The sequence below is a fragment of the Centropristis striata genome, chromosome 5 (assembly GCF_030273125.1).
Source record: "Centropristis striata isolate RG_2023a ecotype Rhode Island chromosome 5, C.striata_1.0, whole genome shotgun sequence".
Taxonomy (NCBI): domain Eukaryota; kingdom Metazoa; phylum Chordata; class Actinopteri; order Perciformes; family Serranidae; genus Centropristis; species Centropristis striata.
The window spans coordinates 29269747-29294052 of record NC_081521.1 but is presented as its reverse complement, the minus strand read 5'-3'; the positions used below and the strand labels follow the sequence as shown (position 1 = coordinate 29294052).

The 24306-nt window shown below is 37.8% G+C and overlaps 3 protein-coding genes across 4 annotated transcripts in view; 1 reads left to right on the top strand and 2 right to left on the bottom strand.

Annotated features, from left to right (window-relative positions):
- Positions 1-11491, top strand: part of atp13a2 (ATPase cation transporting 13A2) — a 29668-nt gene extending 18177 nt beyond the window's left edge. For both annotated transcript variants that reach the window (XM_059332937.1, XM_059332938.1), the window contains exons 16-29: positions 311-517; positions 2224-2313; positions 2531-2687; positions 3803-3914; positions 4031-4155; positions 5311-5489; positions 5848-5940; positions 6140-6219; positions 7555-7707; positions 7814-7910; positions 8502-8725; positions 9228-9379; positions 9533-9705; positions 10941-11491. In XM_059332937.1, coding sequence (XP_059188920.1) covers positions 311-517; positions 2224-2313; positions 2531-2687; positions 3803-3914; positions 4031-4155; positions 5311-5489; positions 5848-5940; positions 6140-6219; positions 7555-7707; positions 7814-7910; positions 8502-8725; positions 9228-9379; positions 9533-9705; positions 10941-11108 — 2010 coding nt within the window. In that variant the 3' untranslated portion in view covers positions 11109-11491. The remainder of the gene's footprint in view (positions 1-310; positions 518-2223; positions 2314-2530; positions 2688-3802; positions 3915-4030; positions 4156-5310; positions 5490-5847; positions 5941-6139; positions 6220-7554; positions 7708-7813; positions 7911-8501; positions 8726-9227; positions 9380-9532; positions 9706-10940) is intronic.
- A 366-nt stretch (positions 11492-11857) lies between these two features.
- szrd1 (SUZ RNA binding domain containing 1) lies at positions 11858-16865 on the bottom strand. Its single transcript, XM_059332939.1, has 4 exons — positions 16694-16865; positions 15346-15395; positions 14656-14925; positions 11858-13700 (listed from the first exon to the last, which is right to left on the bottom strand). The coding sequence occupies exons 1-4, from the start codon at positions 16739-16741 to the stop codon at positions 13589-13591; spliced, it is 480 nt and encodes a 159-aa protein (XP_059188922.1). The 5' UTR covers positions 16742-16865; the 3' UTR covers positions 11858-13588.
- A 3707-nt stretch (positions 16866-20572) lies between these two features.
- smim1 (small integral membrane protein 1) lies at positions 20573-21676 on the bottom strand. Its single transcript, XM_059334081.1, has 2 exons — positions 21547-21676; positions 20573-21224 (listed from the first exon to the last, which is right to left on the bottom strand). Exons 1-2 carry the CDS (start codon positions 21651-21653, stop codon positions 21080-21082), a joined length of 252 nt encoding a protein of 83 aa, XP_059190064.1. The 5' UTR covers positions 21654-21676; the 3' UTR covers positions 20573-21079.
- Between the last annotated feature and the right edge of the window lie 2630 nt (positions 21677-24306).

Here is a 24306-nt window from a genome sequence, read left to right as displayed (position 1 = left end):
TTTTTTGAATGAAACATAAAAAAAGCCTGACTTTGCAGCGTTTTTTCGACAACTTCCCGACATGCTTGGTGTCGATAGATTCCTTATGTCTTCTAGTTTCATGTCATACCATATCATATCTCGAGTATATTCCTAAAAGTCCGCCTGCTAAGGCCGCCGAAAAAAACCACTAAATATCGATGCTTGCCGGCCATACATCGATATAATATTGTTACGTAACATATCGCGATACTATCCTATGCTACTATAATATTTTCCTCCATCTCTAGTGGCCATGTTGTTGTTCATCTGCGCACTTATGTGTCTCTAGACAGGAACTCTGACGGAGGACGGTCTGGATGTGTGGGGAGTGATGGAGGGGGGACCTTCTGGTTTCTCAGAGCTGGTCCCAGATCCCAGACTCCTTCCCCCAGGGCCCATGCTCACAGGCCTGGCCTGCTGCCACACTGTGACGCTGCTGCGAGGAGAGCCCCTTGGAGACCCTCTGGAGCTCAAGATGGTCGAGTCCACTGGTTGGGTATGGCACTATGAAGCTTATTATATTGACTTCATGAGGTACTTGACTAGGACTGTGTATATTTTATTTAGAGCTCAACAGATATATTGGTTGACAGATATTATCGGCTGATATCAGCCTATCAGAGGCATATCAGTATCAGTGTTTATGCTGTCTGATATGAGCTGTTATGAAACACGATATATAATGCAGAAAATGTTGCTTGGCTTGACTTAGAAATAGCTATTAATGTTTTTATTCAATTTGTCAGTTATTGACTGACACTGAACACTATGTTTATTTAGTTATTTATTTTATTCCTACCTTTATTTTCTCAGCTATCATTCATAACAATTGGCTAAGTAATACATTGTTTGTATAATGGATTACAATGTTAAATGTTATTTAATAAAGTGTCATATTTGAGAAAGTAGCTCTCTGGGTACCTTGGCAGAGTGGTGAAAAATCGGTGCACAATCCACATAAAAAAATGTATTTTCATTCCAACTCAAAAAAATTACCATGTTAGTTAAGTATAAAGTATAAAGTAATACTGTAATATTGATATGATACCAAAGTTTGGGTTCTGATACTGAAACAATACTTTTTATTATCTTTAACTACCTGACTTACAAACCTTTTAGTCATTTAACCACTGTGAGTCTGCGGTCACATCCACAGATGTGAAGACAGCCACAGAGACTCATTATTAGTTGTATGTGATAAATAATTTGGGAGTGAGTACTATTGGGACATGCACAGCAGCTTCCACAATATCCAGTTAACCCATTTAAGCCGGGAAAGCATTATCACATTTCTACCATTAAACCGGGGGCGCTCTTGTGTTATTCTACCATTAAAGCCGGGAAAGTTTGTTAAGTTATGTTAAACAAATCCTGTGCGTGCCAGTATAAGCACCTACATCTGTTTTAATACTTCACAGCCACTGATGGCTTGAGTAGTCTTGCAAGATCAATCCCAGAAACCATTAATGAAAGAAGCCTAACTTTTCAGATGGTACATTTTTATCACAAATGAGAGGGAAACTAAACTTTGTGCTTTAGACACTCAGGGAAAATCCTGCTCCAGATTTTTCTTTGCTCAACAAGTGTTCAAGAATAGAACAAAGACCTATTGTTCCTCTCTCTGCCATCTAGATTTGGCCGCCTCTGCCTGTTCTCACTCTCTCTCTCACACGCACACACACACACACACACACACACACGCACACACACACATTCACACATAGTTTTGCTTAGATTAGATGCTGTGTGTTTTGGTTTGCGGTGCTTTATTTTTAAATAAATCGTACATGGAATATACATGCTTTCTATTTAATTTTGCACAGAAGTCAATCCTGCCAACGTCTTGCATGCAAACTCTACGTAGTTATCTCTTAGTTATAGTTTAAGTTGATTATTAATCAAGGTTACACATTAATACTTTAGTAGTTGAGACTGATTTGAATAATTGGATTTCTTTTCTGTAAATTAAACAATATTATTTAATGTAATTAATAACTATTAATTACTTCTGATAGCCTGTGTGCCCCAACAGACTGAAATCCGCTTAAATGGTATTAAATATTTAAATCAGTCACAGAATATCTGATCAAAGAATAAGTAAACAATACTTAAAAATCTTGTTTGCAGTTTGCATTTTATCTGACTGTGAACTTCTGTTATAGTATGTTAATCTCAATCAGTATCTAATTAAATATGTTCCAGACACTTGAGGAGCCAGAGGGAGATGGAAGAGTGCTAGGTGAAGCCTTTGGAGGCCACAGAGTTTTGGCTGTTTTGAAACCTTCCTCTCAAGTGAGTGACCCAACCATTAATCTTTGATCAATGGGGCTTATCTCTTAACATTTTTAAATCCCTAAACCACCGTAAAACTCATGTACAGGTATTGATCTTTTGATATGCTAATCATAGTGTTGGTGATATAGATTTATTTTTGGTTCTTGTCCCTACTGTTGCCAATATCTGTCTACTTATGTACAACTGATATTTTTCTCTTTTATTTTGCTGTCAGTCCACAAGTGAAGCGGTGGCCATCGTTCAGAGGTTTCCTTTCTCCTCGGCCCTGCAGAGGATGAGTGTGGTGACGGTGGCCCGCGGGGGGCGCTCCGCTCTTGCTTTTATCAAAGGATCCCCAGAGATGGTGGCTAGCCTCTGCCGAGCAGAAACTGGTCAGTAACTTAATATTAACAATGTACAACTAATTATAGGTAGGAGTAATGTGTGTAGCATCCCTGGCTGAGTGACGGTTGACTCTTGAACTGATGGTTCACAAGATTTATTTATGCAACCTTTAGCTCCATGACAATAAAAAATAAGACATTCATTGACCACCTTGTGAATTCACCGTAGAGCTACGAGATGGGAAAACAATAGCAAACATTAGCATTAGCATGTAAGCAAAGAAACAGTTTTAAAATAATATTAATTACAAAAAAAGCCACTTACATATATGACAATAGAAAAGAAATTCCAGCAAACCTTGTGCCCCTGTCAGCCAGGCACTATAGAAGCTTTTTTTGATACTCTATATCAACTTCATATGAATTACTGAGCACATTTTATGTTAGTTTTTAATTTTACCATTCCACCTTTTATTTCCTGCCACTACCTTTCAAAATAAAAGCACCCATTACCAGGCGGCAACCTCCTGGTCTGAGCAGAAAGACAAACCAGGGAGTGCCTTAAGCTGCATTCTACTGAAAAATTCCAGCAGGGGGCGCTAAGTTTGGCTGCAAAAACATTCTGTCCATTCATTTCAGTGCAAAATGAGAAACTTCTCACTTGATTTATTACCCCAGAAATTTTTTTGGGACAACACTAAAGTCTCAATCGCTAGTAAAAAATCTTCCTCAAGACAATTTGATGTTAATAGTTCAAGTAAGGGCCCCATTTAGAAGAAAATAGAAGATGAAGAATCGTATGATTTGGGGCGTCCACAGTCCAAATATGGTCTGCTCCCCGTATCGCAAAAACAAGATGGCGACGCAAGATGGCGACAAGTGTAACGCTGAACTCGATGCTTCCAACGGGCAGTCCACAAACTAATGGGTGACGTCACAGTCACTATATCCATTATTTATATACAGTCTATGCCCGTTACACACTGGATGGCACCTTTTCAAAATAAAAGCATCACAACATATAGAACTAGAAAATATACAAACATGAAGAACAAGCTATATAATACAAATACACCACAAAGAACCTTGCTAAAGGTCATTTACAATGTGTCTACTGTCTTTTACATTACATTTATAATAAATGAGATGTTTTTTGTTTCCAGTGCCAGCTCAGTTCTCCAGCAAACTGCGCAGCTTCTCCAGTGAAGGCCTCAGAGTTCTTGCACTCGCCTGTAAACCAGTAGACGGGAACACTGACTTTAGGACCATTGAGAGGTGAGAACCGTTTTGTTTTTCTGGCTTTTTGTAGCTCCTCATAAACTCATTTCCCAACACCTGAAGCGTGCTGTAAATCCAGTTATACTGAAATGCAGCGGCCTGTCTCTCTTCAGAGCGGAGGTAGAGAAAGACATGCAGTTCCTGGGTTTGCTGATGATGAAGAACCTGGTGAAGCCACAAAGTGCCGAGGTTATTAACATCCTGAGGCTGGCACAACTTCGAAGCGTCATGGTCACTGGTGAGAAATATTTAGCATTTTCTCTTTTTTTATTACATTGTAGGCAGTTAAAGGTATGACATCTTTTAGATATTTTGTTGCATTGTGTTCATACCAGTGGTGGAAGAAGTATTCAGATTCCTTACTTAAGTAAAAGTACTAATACCACACTGTGAAATTACTCCACAAAAGTATCAGCATCAAAATGTACTTAAAGTATCAAAAGTAAAAGTATTTGTTATGCAGTATGGACCCACTCAGATTGTTTTATATACTCCAAATATTATTGAATTATTTGTGTTGATGCTTTTATTCAAATTCAAATTCAAAATTACTTTATTTATCCCCGAGGGGAAATTCAGTTAGTATGTTAGTTCTTGAAGAATATGTAAGAATTATATATGTATGTAGATGTAAGTATTTATGTAAAAAGTGTTTTAATTTTGTAAAAATAGGAATCATTTAATTACTTGATATACTGTGATAAGTTTTATTTTTTTTAAAGTCTCATCACTTTAAATGGATCATATATTTTATGTTAAATCTCAACTTGTAAAGTAACTAAAGCTGTCAGATAAATGTAGTAGAGTAAAAAGTACAATATTTGTCTCAAGATGTAGTGGAGTAGAAGTAAAAAGTTACATAAAATAGAAATACTAGTACAACTACCTCAAAATTGTACTTAAGTACAGTACTTGTGTAATTATTATTAATAAAATGTTATTTGGTTATTATTGGGTAGGCAACCTATTTAAAGGTAAGTTAGCATTATTTCTTTCTGGGTCATTTGAAATAGATTTTCATTGATAATAATGGTTGCTGAACAATAAAGACAGCAACTCCCATGATCCAACACTACTTCACAGCGTCATTAAAGTTCATCACCAAAGTTTTGTTATTATTTTGATTGAGAGTCCCCTAGCCGCTGAAATATAGCATTTAAGTATTAAATATATATAATATAAATATATTTGTATTCATTTTTAATTTTTTAGGGACTATGGATGCAAACTAGCAGCCTTGCTATAATCCGGCATATTTACAAAGATGTTTATCGATGTTCATTAATGTGCACTGTCCCTATCCAAAAATAAAGTATTCATATTCGTATTTGTAAGTTGCAGCCATCAAGCTAACATCATGTCATATTCTGTTTTTTTGCCCTTTTTCACACAGGAGACAACATTTTAACTGCAGTCAATGTAGCAAAAAGCTGCGGGATGGTAGGAATAGATGAGAAGGTGATATTCGTCAATGTGACCCCCCACACTGCCCAGTCCATGCCCACCATGAGGTTCAGCTTGGAGGATGGAGCGGCCCCTGGCCCCCAAAGCTCCGTGGAGGTCATCACTCAGGTTGGTCCCACTAAGACACAACACTGCAATACAATATAGCTGTTTCTCAGTCTGTTTAAGTCTCTGGTGTTACTCCATCATCAGCCATGCTCTGGAAATTAAAAGACAACACTGATATTGTTTGATTGGAAATTGAACTTAAATATTTATCTTTGGGTCCTATTATCTGTCAAACAGCTTGAGCTTGAAGCTAATTTTAACTCACTTTTTAAAAAAAAACACTGATACAAGATCTTACTAACTGGTCATGTCATGCATAATTAATAGGCACATAATGAGCACAATCATGACCTACTTTTCTAAACTGGGAGGATGAATTTTGGCTGCTGTTATTAATACTTCTCCTTTCTCCTCGCAGGGCCTGTACCAGGGTGGTTTTAACTATCACTTGGCTATTAGTGGCAAGTCCTTTGCTGCCCTCTGTGAGCACTTCCCTGATTATCTGCCAAAGGTATTGCATGCTGTGCAATCCAAGCAAGAATATTCTGACAACAGGGATGTAGTGGCAGGCAACATTATTCCATTAACTTATAATTTGGTCCAAGCGGAGGCATTAGACTAAAAGACAATATATCATGCACAATTTCAACAAAGATGATTGTAAAAACAACATGTGATTAATTGCTTTCCTCAAAATGCTGTCATTGCAGGTTTTGATGCGAGCCACTGTATTTGCACGCATGGCTCCTGACCAGAAAACCCAGCTGATGAAGGAGCTGCAGAAACTGAAGTGAGTTCAGACACAAAAGGGGAAGGATGGGAAATACACAGGCAGAGCAGAAAGAATATAAAACCGAGTAGAAATATACAGTGGTGGAAGAAGTATTCAGATCATTTACCTAAACAAAAGTACTAATACAACACTACAAGTAAAAGTCCTGCATTGAAAACTTACTTAAGTAAAAGTATAAAAGTATCAACACCAAAATGTACTTAAAGTATCAAAAGTAAAAGCAGTTGTTATGTAGAATGGCCCCACTTAGATTGTTATACACACGGTCGTCCATCAAGTATATGTGGTATAATGTGGTTTACAGACCTAATCCTCTGTTAATTGTGTTTTCATTTTCATTGTGATATGTTTGGAAGAGATTGATTAATAACGTTATGAGAAGATATACACTTAATCTGTCGAGAATAAATCAAGTTGTCACAATCATTTAATGGAAAGAAGTAAAAAAATATTTTAATCCAACTTTTTGGGTGACTATGTATGTTCCAAATGTATTATTGGATTATTATTATTAATGCATTTTAATTTTCTCAAAGTAGGGTTCATTTTAACTACTTTATATACTGTTATGAATGTCTACTCACTTTAAATTGATCATGTTTTTATGTTAAATCTCGACCTGAAATGTAACTAAAGCTGGCAGCTAAATGTAGTGGAGTAAAAAGTACAATATTTGCCTCAAAATGTAGAAGTATAACGTTGCATAAAATGGAAATACTCAAATACAAGTACCTCAAAATTGTACTTAAGTACAGTACCTCAGTAGACGTACTTAGTTACTTTCCACCACTGGAAATATATATAAAGCAGAACAGAACAGAAGTGATTATTATGAGAAATTTGACCTTCCTTAACTGCAGTTCACTACAAACCTTGCTTAAGGTATGGCTAAATGGACAGATGGATTAACTGTTAAATATAAAAGCCTTAGGTATATTTATTTTCTAGTCATTACAAACACTGCGAAAGATAACCCCCCCCCCCCCCAAAAAATAAATAAATAAATAACTTAAATACACAAAAATGTCTGGAAAGTGAACATATCAAGTATATTGTGTCTACAAGGCAACAAAACGAAACCTAAAAAAATATATATGTCTGTAGAAAAGTTGAGTTTTTTGCAGCTGTTTCATGAAAATGCCATCTAGTGGCCATTCGGGGAACTGCACATTAAAGCACATACACACTCAGATGTGTTGGTTAAATCAAGATTTTGTAAGCTAATACCAATTCTGTGAAATGTAAGGTGGAAATATTCTACAGTATTTGCTAAACATAAACTCTTTATTCTCAGAGTGGCTACATTTTAATCAGACTCTCTCTTCTATACAGCTACCGAGTGGGCATGTGTGGGGATGGGGCCAATGACTGCGGGGCCCTGAGAGCTGCTGACGTCGGGGTTTCACTGTCTGAAGCTGAGGCTTCAGTCGCATCACCTTTCACTTCCAAGACTGAAAACATCAGCTGTGTGCCGCTACTTATCAGGTAAATTAGTAAAGCAGGGTAAATATGAATGAACACCAGTCATGTTTGTGGTGCAGTATGTGCAGCAGAAGAGATAATGATACATTTTTCCTCCTTGTCCTTGCAGAGAGGGCCGATGTTCTCTGGTCACCTCCTTCAGTCTCTTCAGATACATGGCCCTGTACAGCCTTATTCAGTTCTGCTCTGTCCTCATCCTCTATACAGTGAGTAGCAGTTCATAACTTACTTTCAAAGTGGACGTCCATTTACAGCAATTCTTTTGTATTTCTGTCCAGTCAGGTTTTCCTCTTTTTCTCCTTTTCTTAAACAGTCGACAAAAAAGGAGAGCTCGACCGATGCCAATAACAGTCTTAGAGGGGGAATTTCAAAGATATAGTAATTTTTGAGCTGAGATTAAAATAGACTGATTTTTCTCTGCAAATGCACCCAGAGACCTACTTTCTCCTCAAACATAAAACTTTAATTAATAATGTGTAACATTGTTATACATCATACAAACAATGTATTACATTAAATTGCTGGACCAATTCTATAAATGATAATAATAATTTCTATATTATATATGTCTGTATCTATAGCTGCTGTTACAACTAAATTTCATCACTACTGGATAAATAGTCATATCATTTCACATAAAATAAATATATTGCACCATTGTTCCACAGTATTGAAATGTTTTTTATGTCTTGGAAGTGTTCAGGGCAATGACAGCTCTCGGTGTAGGCAGATATATCTGTCAGGCTCCGGTTAAAAGATTTTTTTTTTATGAAACGTGATTTTTTTTTAATCTCCAGATGAGGACGACCTTGGCTGACCTGCAGTTCCTGTTCTGCGACTTCTTTTTGGTGACCTTACTGGCCATTGTGATGGGGAAAGGAGGCCCCAGTAAGGAGCTGCATCCCGCTAGACCCTCAGCCAGCCTGCTGGCCCTGCCTGTGCTGGGCAGCCTCTTCATCCACACATGTCTGATCATTCTGGGCCAGGTGGCTGCGCTCTTTATCACCCGCTCACAGGACTGGTCAGTGAGGAGACACATTTTTATTTCAATTCAGAATATAGCAAAGAAAGACAAAATCCAGTATCTTAGATCTAGAACAGGGATTGGCAACTTAAATGCTGGAGGGGGCCACAATTTTTCATCGACACTATCACAGGGCCACAAATAGGACCGGGTACTTAACCAGATATGATGATAATTAATACAGTGCAGTAACTTAACATATTTCATGCTCAAATGCATGTATAACTGTATAAATAGGAACACAAAAGGTTTAGGCAAATAAAAAATAACCACTTACTGTGATTTTTTTTTCAGTGCAAGAACAGCAGACCAACATTAATTGCAATAAGTATTTTTGTGCATTTTTACACTGCACTTTTAAAATTTCATGCTCAAATGCATGTAGTTGTACAGAGGGCCGTATGCGGCCTCCCGGCCTCCAGTTGCCCATCCCTGATCTAGAAAAAGACCAACATCCTGTCTACACTTGATAAAACCTCATGCCCTGTATTTTTTTCAGGTACGTTCCTCTCAATTCAACATTGTTTGGCACAGAAAATCTGCCCAACATGGAGGACACCAGTGTGTTTGACTTGTCAGGCTTCCAGTACATCATCATTGCTGTGGTGGTCACTAAGGGCTACCCACACAAGAAACCCCTCTACTACAATGGTGAGTCATCAAAAGTGTGAATTCAATTAATAATGATTTGGGGTTGCATTGTAATAAGTTTGATGCATACAGACTCATGATGCCAAATAGGAAGGGTGTTTATTGAAATTTTGGACCCTGAACTCAGAATTCGGTCTTCTTTCGTCCTTCCAGTGATCTTCCTGTGTCTACTGTTAGTCCTCTTTGCCGTGATGACTTGGCTGGTGCTGTATCCGGGGCCTGTCATTGCTCGGTTACTTCAGCTGTACAATTTTGCTGATATGGATTTTAAATTACTGCTCGTCGCTGTGGCCGCTCTCAACTTCCTCATTTGTTTTATTGTGGAGGTGAGTGATTATTAAACTCTGATCATTTACACAAAATAAATCACCAACAACCAGACTGTGGATATACAGTCATGAAAAAAAATATTGGACCACCTTTGTTTTCTTCAATTTCTAGTTCAGTTGCCAAGAAATGCCTGGTACAACGAAAGGTACATTTGTTTGGACGAATATAATGATAACAACAGAAATAGCTCATAAGAGTTTAATTTAAGAGATGATATCTAGCCATTTTCCATGGTTTTCTTGATAATGATTTTGGTTATTATCAAGAAAACCATGGAAAATGGCTAGAAATTTAAAAAAACAAATTTCTAATAATTTTTTCCATGACTGTAACTTATGTTGGGATTCTCCACGATTCTTAACATTAAACTTATATACAAAGTTTCATCAGTTTATTAAGTCTTTGGGCTTTAATGGCTGACCTCTGTTGTGTAGTGTGTGCTCTCAGATGATCTGTACATGTCAATCTTCTTGTAATACATGTTTCCACAAATTGTCCAGCAAATACATAAAAAGATCCCAGTGTTGCCATGCTGTCCTGTTCCCTGTGCTCGTTTATTCTGTTAATTCTGCTTAAATTTAGCTTTATGTGGTTTAAGTGTCATTAATGTAGCATCTGTTCAGATACCTGCCGATAAGTAATATCCAATCATGAGCGCTAGGCAGCCTGTAGTAACTGTTTTACTGTTCATACTCTGCTGATTCACTCTTGCCAACAGGGCGAATCAGCAGAGACCCCACGATACGTTTTTATCCCGATACTTGAGTCATAATATATTATTGCGATTTTAAGCATTTTGCGATCATGGTGAGATCTTCTAGTTTCATATGATACCAGTATCTCCAGTATATTCCTTAAAGTGAGCCCACTATGGCCTCTAGAAAAAAACGCTAAGTATTGATACTTGGCAACTATGAACCGATATATTGCCATGCAAAATATTGCGATACTATGCTGTATATATGTATTTTTTCCCCCACCTCTATCATACTTCCCTTTTTACTGCTGAATCCTCAGCTTTGAGTGCTGCTTAAAAGAGTAGAGTCTTCTCAGCCAAATATAACTAACCAGCATACATACTGAGTGACACCAGGCTTCATACCACCAGTGTAACAATTGCATCCAGAGAGGCTGAAATCTCAGCTGTAAATGCAAAGCACGTCTCAATAAGCACTGTATATTCTTGAAAGCCTTGTTAACAGTACAGTTGCTGTTTTTTTTCCTCCCACAGGTGCTGATAGACAAGGGTATCCTGAACTGTCTTCGGTTGCTACGTGGGAGGCGCGAGTCCAAGAAACAGTACAAACGTCTGAACATCCTCCTGTGTGAATCCCCGTCGTGGCCGCCCCTGAATCAAAGCTTGTCCCCCACAAACAACACAGTCATCGAGTTCAGCTAGCATCCGCTCGGCCCTCTGTTGGACACTTTTCAGTCGATCCGAGCCAAAAAACTGCTGTTGTCACACACAGTAACATCACTAACTTGAACAATGCAAAGTCATTTTTATGTTTTAATAAAAAAGGTTTTTATGTAGAACTTAGATGTGTGTATTTTGTGGTCCTGGGGGTGTTAAAGGACCTCTATGTACTGGTAAGTTTGCATGTTCTAGCCAATTCATGAGTCAGTTGATTACAGATACACTTTTATCTCACATCCAACCATGTATACAGATTTGTTCAGGTTTTAAGATTTCTACCTCTACTAATCTAATACCAGTAGAGGTGAATGGGATTTAAATTGTAGTGCTCACAGCTTTGAAAAAGGACAGTAAAACATTTGAACTCCTTTTTTTCCAATATGATCAGTTTATTAAAAGTTTGTTCCTATAGAGTTCTGTTGCACTGGACACAAGCTGATTTAATTTTTTTAAATGCATCACAAAATGACTTTTTTTGAAAATCGTTTTATTAAATCAGTATTTACAGGCAGTATTGTATTCTCATTCAGAGCTCATCTAAACCCGTCTCTCTCCTGCTCTGCTGCTTTATTTCCTGAACTAGAATTTCTTTTTTTTTAAACCAGTATTGTGAATTCTTTCTCAGATATAATTCTTGAGCTACAGTAACATAATCAACAACCAGGAGGAAGTAAAGATGTGATACAGGAGGCACAAGCTGAATTCAACCATCTCAAGAACTTTCCTACTGATGATGTGCACCACTGAATATGGCTTTTTATTGAGATCGCTTTTTAGTTAGTACAAATAAAGAACATCTATTGGGCACAATGGTCCTAGTCATACAGGTAGTCACTACCTACAGCTGTGTCTCCATGTTTCATTTCAGCAGAGGACCATCAGTTAATGAACAATGTTACCGTTTTGACTAATCAAGATGAACAGACAAAAAAAAGAAATCAGGCATTCATTCATCTTGGGACGTGGACATCGTTTCGGTTACATTTCACTGTAAAGCACCGTTTCTAACAAAGTGCCAACCCGCGCTTTAATACGGACATTTGCTGCTTGAGCGATCAAACCCGCTGCAAAAATACAATCTTAGTTCATTTCATTCATTCAGTCTCGTTCACTTGCACCTGAGTTCCTACGTACTGTACGTCAGTGAAGGACATGAAGAAACGAGCACGCCGCTGGCGAGGTGGAGATGTGACCGAGAGGCTTGTGAAGTACAGCAGTAAATTCATTTCCCCCATCTGATCCTCCCTTGAGTTGCTACCAACACCACCTTCGAATAATGATATCTGAATTAACTGATATATATATATACAGGCTGAATTTAAAATGGGATTTTGGTTCATTTTGATTAAAATACTGCTCTGACATCGCTACCATCGCATACAAAAAGGCAGAAAAGCTACTTAAAAACTGACTTAAATCTCCTTTTCATTTGTCTTTTTTTGCTTTTACTTTTAAATAGAAATAATGATGTGACAGTCCAAGGAAGACAGCTGAAAAGCTTAATTAAAAAAAAAAAAAGACAACCGTAAACAGAACTTGTCAGATATACAACTTGACACACATAACCCTTACCCTCAGCTTTTTAAAAACAAATGGCAATTTACATATTAGGGGTGCACTGATATTGCAAACAGCTCAGTTACCAGGCAGATACCAGTGAAGTTCTCAGCTCAGAGTTTACTGTGGGAGATCTGACACCGCAAGCTTCTGCCCAGCGAGTCTGTTTAAACTGGAAGGAAAAACCTCAACAGTATTCTGAGTCTAATTCACCACAAAACAAAAAAAAATACAAAATGCTTCCTATTTCATAAATACTGCAGATATTGTAAGATTTACTTTATAAAATGTCAGTATTAAATACTGTTTTAATGAATAGGTTCTTGGTGGTGCATGTATAATGAGAAGTATCTGTATATATCAGAGCATCCCTAGTATAGATCATTAAAGACAAGCCAGAAAAAGAAAAAAAATTTAGTGAGCCAACATCTGAAAATTAAAAACATGTATGTAAAAGGTGTGAGAAGTGATGTCTGGTATTATTGCTGGGGGAGAAGCTGCTGCCCGAGTACCAGCTCATCTCATTTTGCTATAGCCCGCCACTCCTTGTCCTCTCTGGTGTCCTTTTAAGTCTTTGCTTCTGCCGTGCGGGCGTCCTGAGACGGAGCCGCTGGGCACTGAAGGAGGAGGAGAGATGGAGGTGACGGGGCGTCTCTTAAAGGGATCATCACAGTGAGTCCAGAAGATGTCCATAATCACAGTGTCAAACAGACTTGGAGCGGGGAGAGAAGAGAGCACATTTCAATTTGATTTCCTCCTGGAGTTCCCTGGTGTCGGTTCCATGCGACTGCGATTGGGAAGAGTTGAACTGAAGGAAGGAAGTTTCTAGAATACAGTAATGTCTTTGCTCTCTGGTGGCCCTTGATCTATCTCTCCCCTGAATGGCTGCGGGGCCCGAGGCCCACTTATCTGTGCTGTCGGAACCCGTGGGTGCCGTCTGGGCCGGCTGGCTGCCGCACAGTGTGATTGTTTGATCGGGTGTCCTCTGAAGGCGATGTAAAGTTATTGCGGCCTGTCCTGGCAAAAGAAGAGGAAACGGAAATAAATTAACGACAGCAGCCTTTTTTCCACGTGCCAGCTCCTGGACATAAACGACTCGCAACTCATTTCCAGTTGGAAAGTTTCAGCAGCATTCTTGTGTTCAATGAATGTCTTTTCCCTGAACTGTCCTAATTACAGAATCCCTGTCGTCTCACAACAGATGGATCTCCACACGTGATTTTAGTTAGTGTTAAGTGTTCCCTCTTGGTTTTTCTGGAGAGTTGGCTTCAAAACTGTATTCAATTTTTTTAAACTTATGTTTTTTTTTAATTTTGGCACAACTGAACTCAAACTAAAAAGAACAAACGGTCACTCAAGTTCTGCAAAGTTGCATCAGACAACTTTTAGGAAGTCAAGCTAAAACAAAAGACTAAACCATTGTGCTTCATCCAGCTGTAGTCTATAAAATGAAACCAAAAGTAAAACCAGGAGGGGAAGTCAACAAGGCTCCTCACAAATGTCTGACATGTGGGTTCTGACTGCGATTCAGCTTGAAGTAGGTTCTCTTTGGTGCACTGCCATATTCACTGTTCTGGTTGTTTGCCTTTCTTGCTACCGTTATGTGTGTATGTCTTTTAAAGGTTATTTATATGTTTAAATACTTTTTAATGACAATGGCTAACATCTAATTCAGACCTAAATTACTGTAGATGTTTGAACACAGTAGAAAACATTTTCAATAAAAGGTCAAATCAAATTGTAAATAAAAAACCTCTTTTGGATTTAGAGATGATAAATACAAGAATCAAAGTGGATGGAAAGACTCTACAATAATGCCTATACAATTCTATTGATGCTATTCTCTCAACTGGATACTTAACTCACAAAAAGTAAAAATGTCTTCATCTCAACTTGGAGCATACCAATGCCCAGTGCCCTTCATTGGGCTGTGAGTAAAAGAGCTAAACACTAAATATTTGTGGGTCATTACCTGTCAGTGTTGGGTTTGTCCTGAGGCGTCTCCTCTGGGCAGGCGCTGCCGAGTATTCTCTTCCTGGCCTCGGCATACTCTGCCTCACGCTGGGCCAGAGATTTGACCTGTGGTGTGGGTCTGTTCTGATTCAAGGGTGATCCCAGTGACCCGTTACTTGTAGGCCGCTTCAAAATGCGTATCTGAGGTGGGGGTGCTGCTGGAAGAGAGTCGTCCTGTATCACCATGGTTGTTTTCAATGGAGATCGTGAAGAATTATTACTTGACTCCCTAGAACAGAACACCCACAATTAGTGATATGACGGACAGGAAGAGGCCATGAAGTGAGGGAGGCAGTGCTGATAATAGCTGAGATGATACATCCATGGCAGAAATCTGAAACATTTATTACTGATTTAGTTTATTCCTGCTTATCAGCAAAGTTACATTCCTGGTAGAACATGCTTTAAGACAATTTCTGAATTGAGCACACTTAAAGAAAAATGAAATGATTAAATAATTAATAACATAAATTAAGTGGATTGAATGTATGCATCCCTAAAAAATAAATTGTCTCTTGGTCGATCACAGGTATGGTGAGCTGGAGAGTATTTTTTGGGCTATGTCACATACAAAAACAAAATAGTCCTAAATGCAAATTAAACTAATCCTTTAAAAAGCCCATGTTTATTCTCCCTCATAAGGCCTTACTTTTCTCTCTGGCTGATCCTTAGCTTCTCTTCTAACCGTTTTTCCATTTCCTGTGGGGGGGAAAGTAGTGGAAACATGTATTCATATAAACAAACAACATGGATTGATTGATTTAATGTAGAAAGGAAAGTGCGGCAGGTAGCAAGCAAGTCGGAGATTGGATGGAAAGCACTGGGTTCAGTTACAAGCTATTTATACATGTGTAGGGGCAGCTGCCAAGTCATAACAGAAAGTGCTCAACTACCTAACATTAGCCAGCTGATGTTGTCAGTAAACAATGTTTGATGCGGTCTAATTTATCCGGACTAACCACATGAAGACGTGTTTTTAATAAAAAATCTCTAACTTCAACCTGACGAGCTGCTGACGTTCACTCCAACTTCTCCTCAGAGCCACGTTGTTGACGTCACGAGCCAGTGAGACTCTGCCAAACTACGATAACTAATTTTAGCTAAATGTTTCCAACTTGCCAGTTTGAAGACAAAATCAGCTCGTACTCGGGCCAATAGTTGACAACATGGCCGAAAATGTTGTCCCACAACAACCTGGCCTGGTAAACTACAGGAAACCACCCAGTTAGTTAACCAAACTGACACCACAGCATGTAGAGTTTGAGCCAGGCTCCGTGTAGAAACGATAATATAGCCATTGCTATAATGTTACACATTATAAAAACCTGTTAACGTTAAATGGTCGATCTTGCAAAGCTACTTATCTTCACTTTGCGGGGGAAATTTCGACCTACTAAACTGGTTCACAACGCTGCTAGCGCAACGTTAGCCGCGGTCCAAATAATGGTTGTATTGTAATAATAATGGTTATATGGTAATAATAAAGGTAATAACTGGCGCTATAAAACATTTCCCCGAGTTGAACATGAAGCGAGAGTGGGTCGCGGAAGGGTCTTATATAGTGTGCGAGGTGTGCATATTAGCCAACACGCTAACCAACATTCAATCAACACATTTTCCATGTTAGCCATGCAATAAATAGCTAGCGTAGCATTAGCCAAGTATTTCAACAGGAACTGTAATTCCGCGTCGCGTAACTGTATTCGTTAGCTGGCTGGCTAATATTCAGGCACATTGACGTTATTTCACGCGAAAATAGTAACAGCGACCGTCACTTGGCTAGTTGTTTGGCTAAGTCTATGTTAAGCCTGTCTTGCTAATAGCTAGCTAAAGTTTCTCAGAGCTAACGCTAGCGCTAGCCACATTGTTGGCCCGTGGGAGTAGTCAACATAAAACAACGTTATAAGAACTTCTTAAAACAACGCTCGAAATATATTCAAGCTACAAAAAAGATATTCGCCTTTAACTGCGGGTATATTTAGCCTTTTATTATTTACCCCACTATCAGCAGCTTCCTCCCAACTTTCGGCGACCTCCTCATCCATGTTTCATTTTGCTCAGACACGCTGTCCTGAGCTCCTTCAGATCACAGACTGGATATAAGATCCGCCTCTCTGTCCACACGCTTTCACATCACACTGACGGATCTCCCCACCGCACAGATCCCCACTACATAGCTGATTAGAAAAGCCCCAAAGGGACGCTAAAACAAACTTAAGTAGCGTTACTTTCAAAGAAAAAGTAATTCGCGTTTGCTCCGAAGCTGCTACAGGTAGTGAACTGTGTTTAACCCGGGGACTGTTTCTTTTACTTGCTTTCCATCTCTATTTCAAACAGCCTCACAAAATGTGACTAGCAACATAACCTACGATAAAAATTATTAACTCAAACAATTCTATCAACTTTATATTGAGATCATCTGGAAAATTTGATAGGAGGTTAAACAATGGTAAGGTAAATATCGTCACTATATCGTCATAATCGCCTATGTCATTTTTTCAAGTTTTGCAGGAAACACAAAAAACTTCCCCAAAAGTGTAACATATAACATTTATTGATCATTTCACTCAAAAAGGATGTAACAAAGGATGGCTATTGGCCTAGTAATAACACTGTGTGTAAATTATGTAACTTAAGAGAACATGCCTTTGTGACTTAAGCAAGATATGGTAACACTTTATTTTGAAGGTGTCTACATAAGAGTCACACAAGCCTGTCAGAAACATGACATGACAAGTATCATGAGCATTAATGTTACTTCAAAGTGTCATTGATGTTCATGACACATCCCATGTTTGTGTGTCAACAATAAAACAGTGATAAACTAAACTCCCTCTAGCTCTTCTTTGGGTTCTTATCTGATGCCTATGAATGTGGCAAATTGTCAAAGAAGTGATGATCTTAAAGGTGTAAAATCAGATGATCTGATCAACTGAGGATGTAGGCGATTTTACCATAGGTGGCCGGCGTCATGAGGAGATGATTTAGGCAAAAAAAAAAAATTTTGACAAAAAATTACTTAGGAGATTATTTTAACAGTGTGAAGATATCCAGGAGTTTCCTAAAACATCTCCTTGTATATTATTTCCTTGTATTTATACTTTTATTGTCTCTTGCATTTTCTAATTTTTTACATGTATACTAGTTTCAAATTTTGTATTGGTGTTGTGCTGTTGCTGAAAGTGCAATCTTGAGGGAATCAGTATGAATGCGTGGTGGTGTATACGTCTGCAGAGACCCTGCCATCTGCCTGTGTTTCCTGTTTTCTTTTAATTTTGCTGTGTTCCAGGCATTTCTTGGCATCGACATTATGGCATCAAACTATAAATATAGTGTGCAGAGCGCGGGGGAGAAAGGAAAGCAGGCAGACAAAGCTTATTCCAAAATGAGAGTGGATCTGGGGTTTGTTTTTTATTTGTGTTAAGCCGGTGAGGAGGTGACAAGTTTGAATACAGTATGTTCAAACAGTAAGCAACAATAGCGGCATAGTATGACTTTTTTCTATGATTGTAAATCTTTATATTGCACAGACCCTGGTGTGATAGATAACATAACATGAGTAACAGTCCTGAATCTCATGATGATCTTCTGTATACTTTATTTGTTATGATCCTCATGGTATCAATGGTATGACAAGCACACTAACTGCAATAGCTCATTCTCCTATTTACTATTAATTATTAGTAATGATCAGATATGACAAACTAAATTACAAATGATTCTACTGTAGCATTTGTTTTGTTTTTCAAATGTGTCTTAGCTCACATGCACACCAATGCATATATGCATTTAAATGATTGCATTTTGTTACTGGCAACCCTGAACCTCTATAGTTTAAGGTTTTTAAATACATTGGAATTGCAATATTATGGATGGAATTTCTATATTAAACCATATATATATATATATATATATATATATATATATATATATATATATATATATATATATATAGTGTGACTAGTGTGACTCGCAACTTTCCCTGTTGGGCGTAGCGTAGCAAAGAAGGGGACAGGTTAACTAGGCCCATGTGTACCTAGTTTGACTGACAACAAATACAGCCCCACGATGGCAGTCCTGCTTTTTCCAAAGCCATTGGATAGAAGCCATACTTTAGAAAAATGGCTGTCCTGCAGTGGTTTGAGCCAATCAAATATGGGACAAGGGACTAGAGATTATTGTGCTGTGCAGTCAGGGACACCTGGTCACCCAAACAATAAAGGACATATTTTATATTTACTGAACTTTGTTCATTGGCTCACTACACTGGTAGCACTTGTTACACACAGAAATGTAATTTTATTGCTATTGGAATTATATTTGCTTCCTCTGTATCAAAATTCCGTCCTCAGATAAGAGAGGCTTTTTTTATATAGCTGTCATAGCACTGGTAGCACTTGTTACACACAGAAATGTAATTTTATTGCTATTGGAATTATATTTGCTTCCTCTGTATCAAAATTCCGTCCTCAGATAAGAGAGGCTTTTTTTATATAGCTGTCATAATGATTTGAAGCAGATATAGTGGAGCTGGTTTGACAAAAATAGAAACTCAATAACCCAACTTATATATTATATATATATATATATATATATATATATATATATATATATATATATATATATATATATATACAGTTAAATAGTTTAGTCACTATATCAAGGCCTCCTTTCCATAGCAGCCATTTAAAATTCTCTCTCTGTTGCTATTTCAGTGTAACTGAAAGTCAAAAAGCATATTCCAGAGTTTGAAGCTCAAATGAGGCTATAGCAGTCTGAGTGAGTTAAATCAAGTGGATATATTCCTCATGCACTGCCTTCTTTTTGTATGTAATTATCTTATTGTTTCCACATATGCAGCATTTTCCCAAAAAACTTCACAAAATTTTTGGAGATATCCACTAACTTAGACTATTGGGTTTTTTTTTTTTTTTTTTTTTAATCTTCAGATAACTTTGGAATACACATCTGTGAGTTTAGTCCATCATTTTCGCTGGAAGCATTTAAGGAAGGGATCTTTAAATGACAAGTATGAACAAGAGCCCGACTGATATGGGGTTTTTGAGACTGATGTTGACAGTGATTTTAGAGGGGGAAATTAATTGCTATTAATCAGTTGGCTGATATAGTCATTTTTTTCAGCTGGAATGAAAATAAACCTTTTTTATGTATGTATATAATTTTACACCACTCTACTCCTTTCTCAAACATAAAACTTTATTAAATAATGTTTAACATTATTATTCATTACACAAACAATGTATTGTCGGCTAATTCTATAAATTATTGTGTGAGAAAAAGTATTTTAATCCACATATGGAACAGCATTAACACTGATACCAATATGCCTTTGATAGGCAAAAATCAGCTCATAATATGTGTCAACCAATATATCTGTCAGGCTCTAGTATGAATAGGAGTGATTACTGTAAGCATAACCTGTTTCAATGTACATATGGACACCTGACTATTGTTTTCAGACGGAATAAAAAAAATAATACTGGACCTCTGAATGTAACTGTATGAAGATTATTTGTAATATATATAGTCAGCACAACAAATGTAATCTTAACTAAACGACAACAAGAAGAAGAAGCTCTTAAAGCTGACTTGAAATTGTAACCTGCAGGATTAGGTAGGATAGGTTTCAACTATGCACCAGTCATTTCCTGCTCTGAACATCCAGTCCCACGTGTTCAGTGTGTGCCAGTATTTTTTTAGTATTTTAGAAATGTAATAAGCAGAAACATCTTTCTGACAACAACATCTGGACCAGGTTTGTCAGAGGGAATGAAATGCAAAGAAAACACAGACAGTGAACGTAGGTGGAATGATATTTATTTGAAATGCAGAACAGTGTTTTTTACATTGCAATACAAATCTATCTCAACAAATGCAATTGCTTAGCTTTTTTTGTCATAAAAAGTTGTTTTCATGTTCATTACATGGAACTTAAGTTTGGGTTCCTGCTTGTAGTGCTTTTGCTATTTTTTATTTATTTATTTAGCCACAGTCTCTCGCAGAAAAATAAAAGCTGAAAAATGCATCACCTGCTGTGCAGAAGATTAATTAATAATTTATTAAAAATTAATTAATACAGCAAAGCCTTGCCTTTTGGCCATATCATTAGTCAGTTGGATAAACAGGTAACCCAAATGAGTTTGAGCTGCAGGATGAATATGCATTACATTAACACTTAAAGTCATAAAATAATCTGAAGATCTATGCTACCGGAAGATCAACAAAATTAAAAGGACGTTTGATGCTCAGCCAGCTGCAACATTGACCCCTGCAGCAGCAAACCTCCAATAAAATACAAGAAGAATCACACTGTGGTCCTAAAGCTAACGACAACAGCACAAAGTACCAAAGATGCTTCTGCTCTAGGTCGGAGGGAGGACATTTGGGCACTTGTGGACATAATATCCTGTCACGTATCCTAAGATGTAAAGAGCCACCAGTGCAGCCAGAGCTCCTGCTGCCTTCACTGCTTTTCCAGAGTTTCCATGACACACACTGCTGTAGATCCTGTGAATGAAACACAGAGGGAGGCTCAAACAGCATTTAATCCACCTTCATTCTTACATTATTTTATCACCTGATTTCACCACATTGTCACTTTATTTTGACTATAAATGTTCCACCAAGCTTACTGGTGCTTTAACATTCAACTAATGTAAAGTTTCAAAGCTAACTTTATATTTTGTGGCATAAAATGTACCTTTTTTAACCCACCAAACCCATATATCAGTTTAGTTGTATATCTCATCCACCATCTTTCTATGTCTCTATAGGTTTGTTCTTTATCACAAAACTTTATTATTATTTTTTTACACCTTTTATGTCTCACCTCCTCACAGTCGACTGTGACGCCTGTACGTCCATGTTGATGTTGTCCTCGTTCCAGCGATCATATTGCACGCTGCCGGCATTGTTGGAGTCCATTTGGGAAGTCATTCCTCTCCTCAGAGGTTTTACTGCTGTCTGGAGTCACTGTTTACTCACTGCTTCACTGCTCAGCACACATAAAATGTCATAAGGTATCATGACTACAGTAAAAATTTACAAAAAAATGTTGAGTTGAATATGTTGTCATTGTGTGTATTAATGATGTGAATCAAAGCTAACTTACTGCAGTCAATTTCTCAACAAACAAAAAAAGCCAGAATAATCTGCATGCATTGAATCATTATGTATAATAAATGAAATGGTTGCAATAACCAAACTCAAACGCAGTAATTTGATGATTGTCATCTAAAACAGAATTCACTTCATATCACAGAATTCACATTCAAATAAACTGAATGAGTGCTCACCTGTATGAGTCTGAAACAGAACCAACCTGTGTGAGGAGCTGTGCTTTCTAGCACTTTTAAAGCCACGACCAAGATTAAGAGCCTCCTGCTTGGTATGAGACCTTGGTCATAGTTCATGTGTTCACTGAGGTCACCCAACCATAAAACTATTGGTTCGACTCCAGTTTATATGACTATCAGTGATAAAAGGCAATTCAAGCTTAGCCTCCGGTTCCATCACATCCTGTGGAGATATTGAACTGCAAAGCTAAGGTTAAAGTTGCAGATTATCATGTTGCTCATTCCCCTGCATGGAAATGTGATTTAGTTGACAATCAATCACTTTGTTTCTTCTCTCTTTGGCTCTGCTGCTGAAGAGAAACGTGTTGCAACTCTATTTCTGCTGGAATAACAGCGCCCTCCTCAGTTTTGAGATGTGAAGACATCAAGCAATCTCAGTCACTCACTCTTTTTTGATTTTTAATACTGTGCATATGGTAATTTATTGATGAAGTTACTGATGTTAAATGATACATAAAGAATGTTTTAAACAAGAGAACAGACAGGTTCTTGTGGTCTCTGTATGATAAGAAATGTTAGACTTGCACATTGATCAGATGCACTTATATTTTGCTTTCACTCGACTTTAGCAATCATGAGACAATCATTTCTGTTATTAACATCAGACATTACTGATACAAGGTATGTAAAATTAGTTATAAAAAATTATCAGTGACTTAATGTAGATAGACAGCGTTGAAGAATGTCTGTTGCTGTGACATGAAAAAGGTCCATGTAAATGTCCTGTGATTCATAAAAATGCTTTATGCTGCCATTTGTAAAGCTCTTTCAATATTCTATTACATTACATTATGTTATGTTATGTTATGTTATGTTATATTATGTTATATTATGTTACATTATTTTATATTATAGTATGTTATATTATCAGAGCTGCCAACTTTTCAAAAAACCTTGGAGTGAGATTTTGTCGGGGGTGACCAAAATTTTTCCCTGCACGCAGCCACACATGTTGGTGGCTCAAATATCAGGGAATTAGAATTAATTTGGCGTTGTACCCATGTCACTCTGGTGGTTTGTGGGGCCCAAAGCCATTGATAGGGGTGGCCTACTGGAGATGGACAACATTGGTTACGTTCTGTGAAGCAAAGACATAGCTGAAGGTCCACCCCCAGGAAATTTTGGTTTAAGTTGATGTGATTTCCTGCATTCAAGTGGATTTCGGGTGGTATGCTAAAGATGTGTCATACCTGAACTTGTTCATCTGATCATGACTTGTAGGGCCTTCTAAACTTGAGCTGAACAGTCAACCAGAAAACTATTGTCGTGCCTCAATGAATGTCTATGTACCACAATATAGCCTTATTAAATTATAGACTTGTGTTTAAGATTTGACCAAGGTAGGTTGATTGACATTTTGATTACAATGGTATTCAACTAATTCTTCACTGAAACCTAACCTATATTGTTATTAATTGTTTTCTTAAGAGCACTTAATGATTTATGTGTAGCAAAAAAATGACACAAGATAAGTTAGGGAGAAATATTTTTCATTATTCAAAGCCTCCCACAACAACAAAACAACAAATAAGGTGCTTAAAGTGCTTAAAAGATACAACGGAATAACACATGAAAATAACTAAAAATGAGATCTGTGGGCCAGGTTGTACTGGCCTGTGGCCTTCTTGGAGGCCTTGATGATCTCTGTGGGGGGCTCCCATCGGAAGCAGGGCTCCAGGCCTGCCATCTTTGTGGCCATGATGGAGGACAGGGTGCCATCCAATGCCAGGCTATTTCTGGTTTTGGTTTTGTTGAGCCCCACAAGTGAAAACACCCTCTCAGCATCTGCATTCGAGTGGGGCAACACCAGCACCAGCTTGGCGACGGCAGCAAGCCTCTTAAATTCTTTGGCTCCTGTCACCTATGGAAAATGAACCAAGAACAAAATGGAGAAACATACCATATTTTTCATTAATTAATACTGTAAGCATATTGTAACAAAGTTCAGATACAGTACAGCATGCATAGTTTGCATCATATATGCATGCATCAATTTTAAAAGCAACAGATGTAGCCAATAAGCCACACCTGCCAAAAAGAAAGACAAATAAAATGTGTACCTTATGTGTTCGCGTTGCCATTTCAGCCCAGAAGCTTTCCATCTCTGATTCATCCTGAAGAGAGGTAATTGGCATGGTCTGAAAGTTCAGGAACTCCTCACCCAGCCTGTCATGCTCCTCTGGCCCATGGTATGGGAGGAGATGGGGAAACCTATTTATGAAAGTAGAGTTACA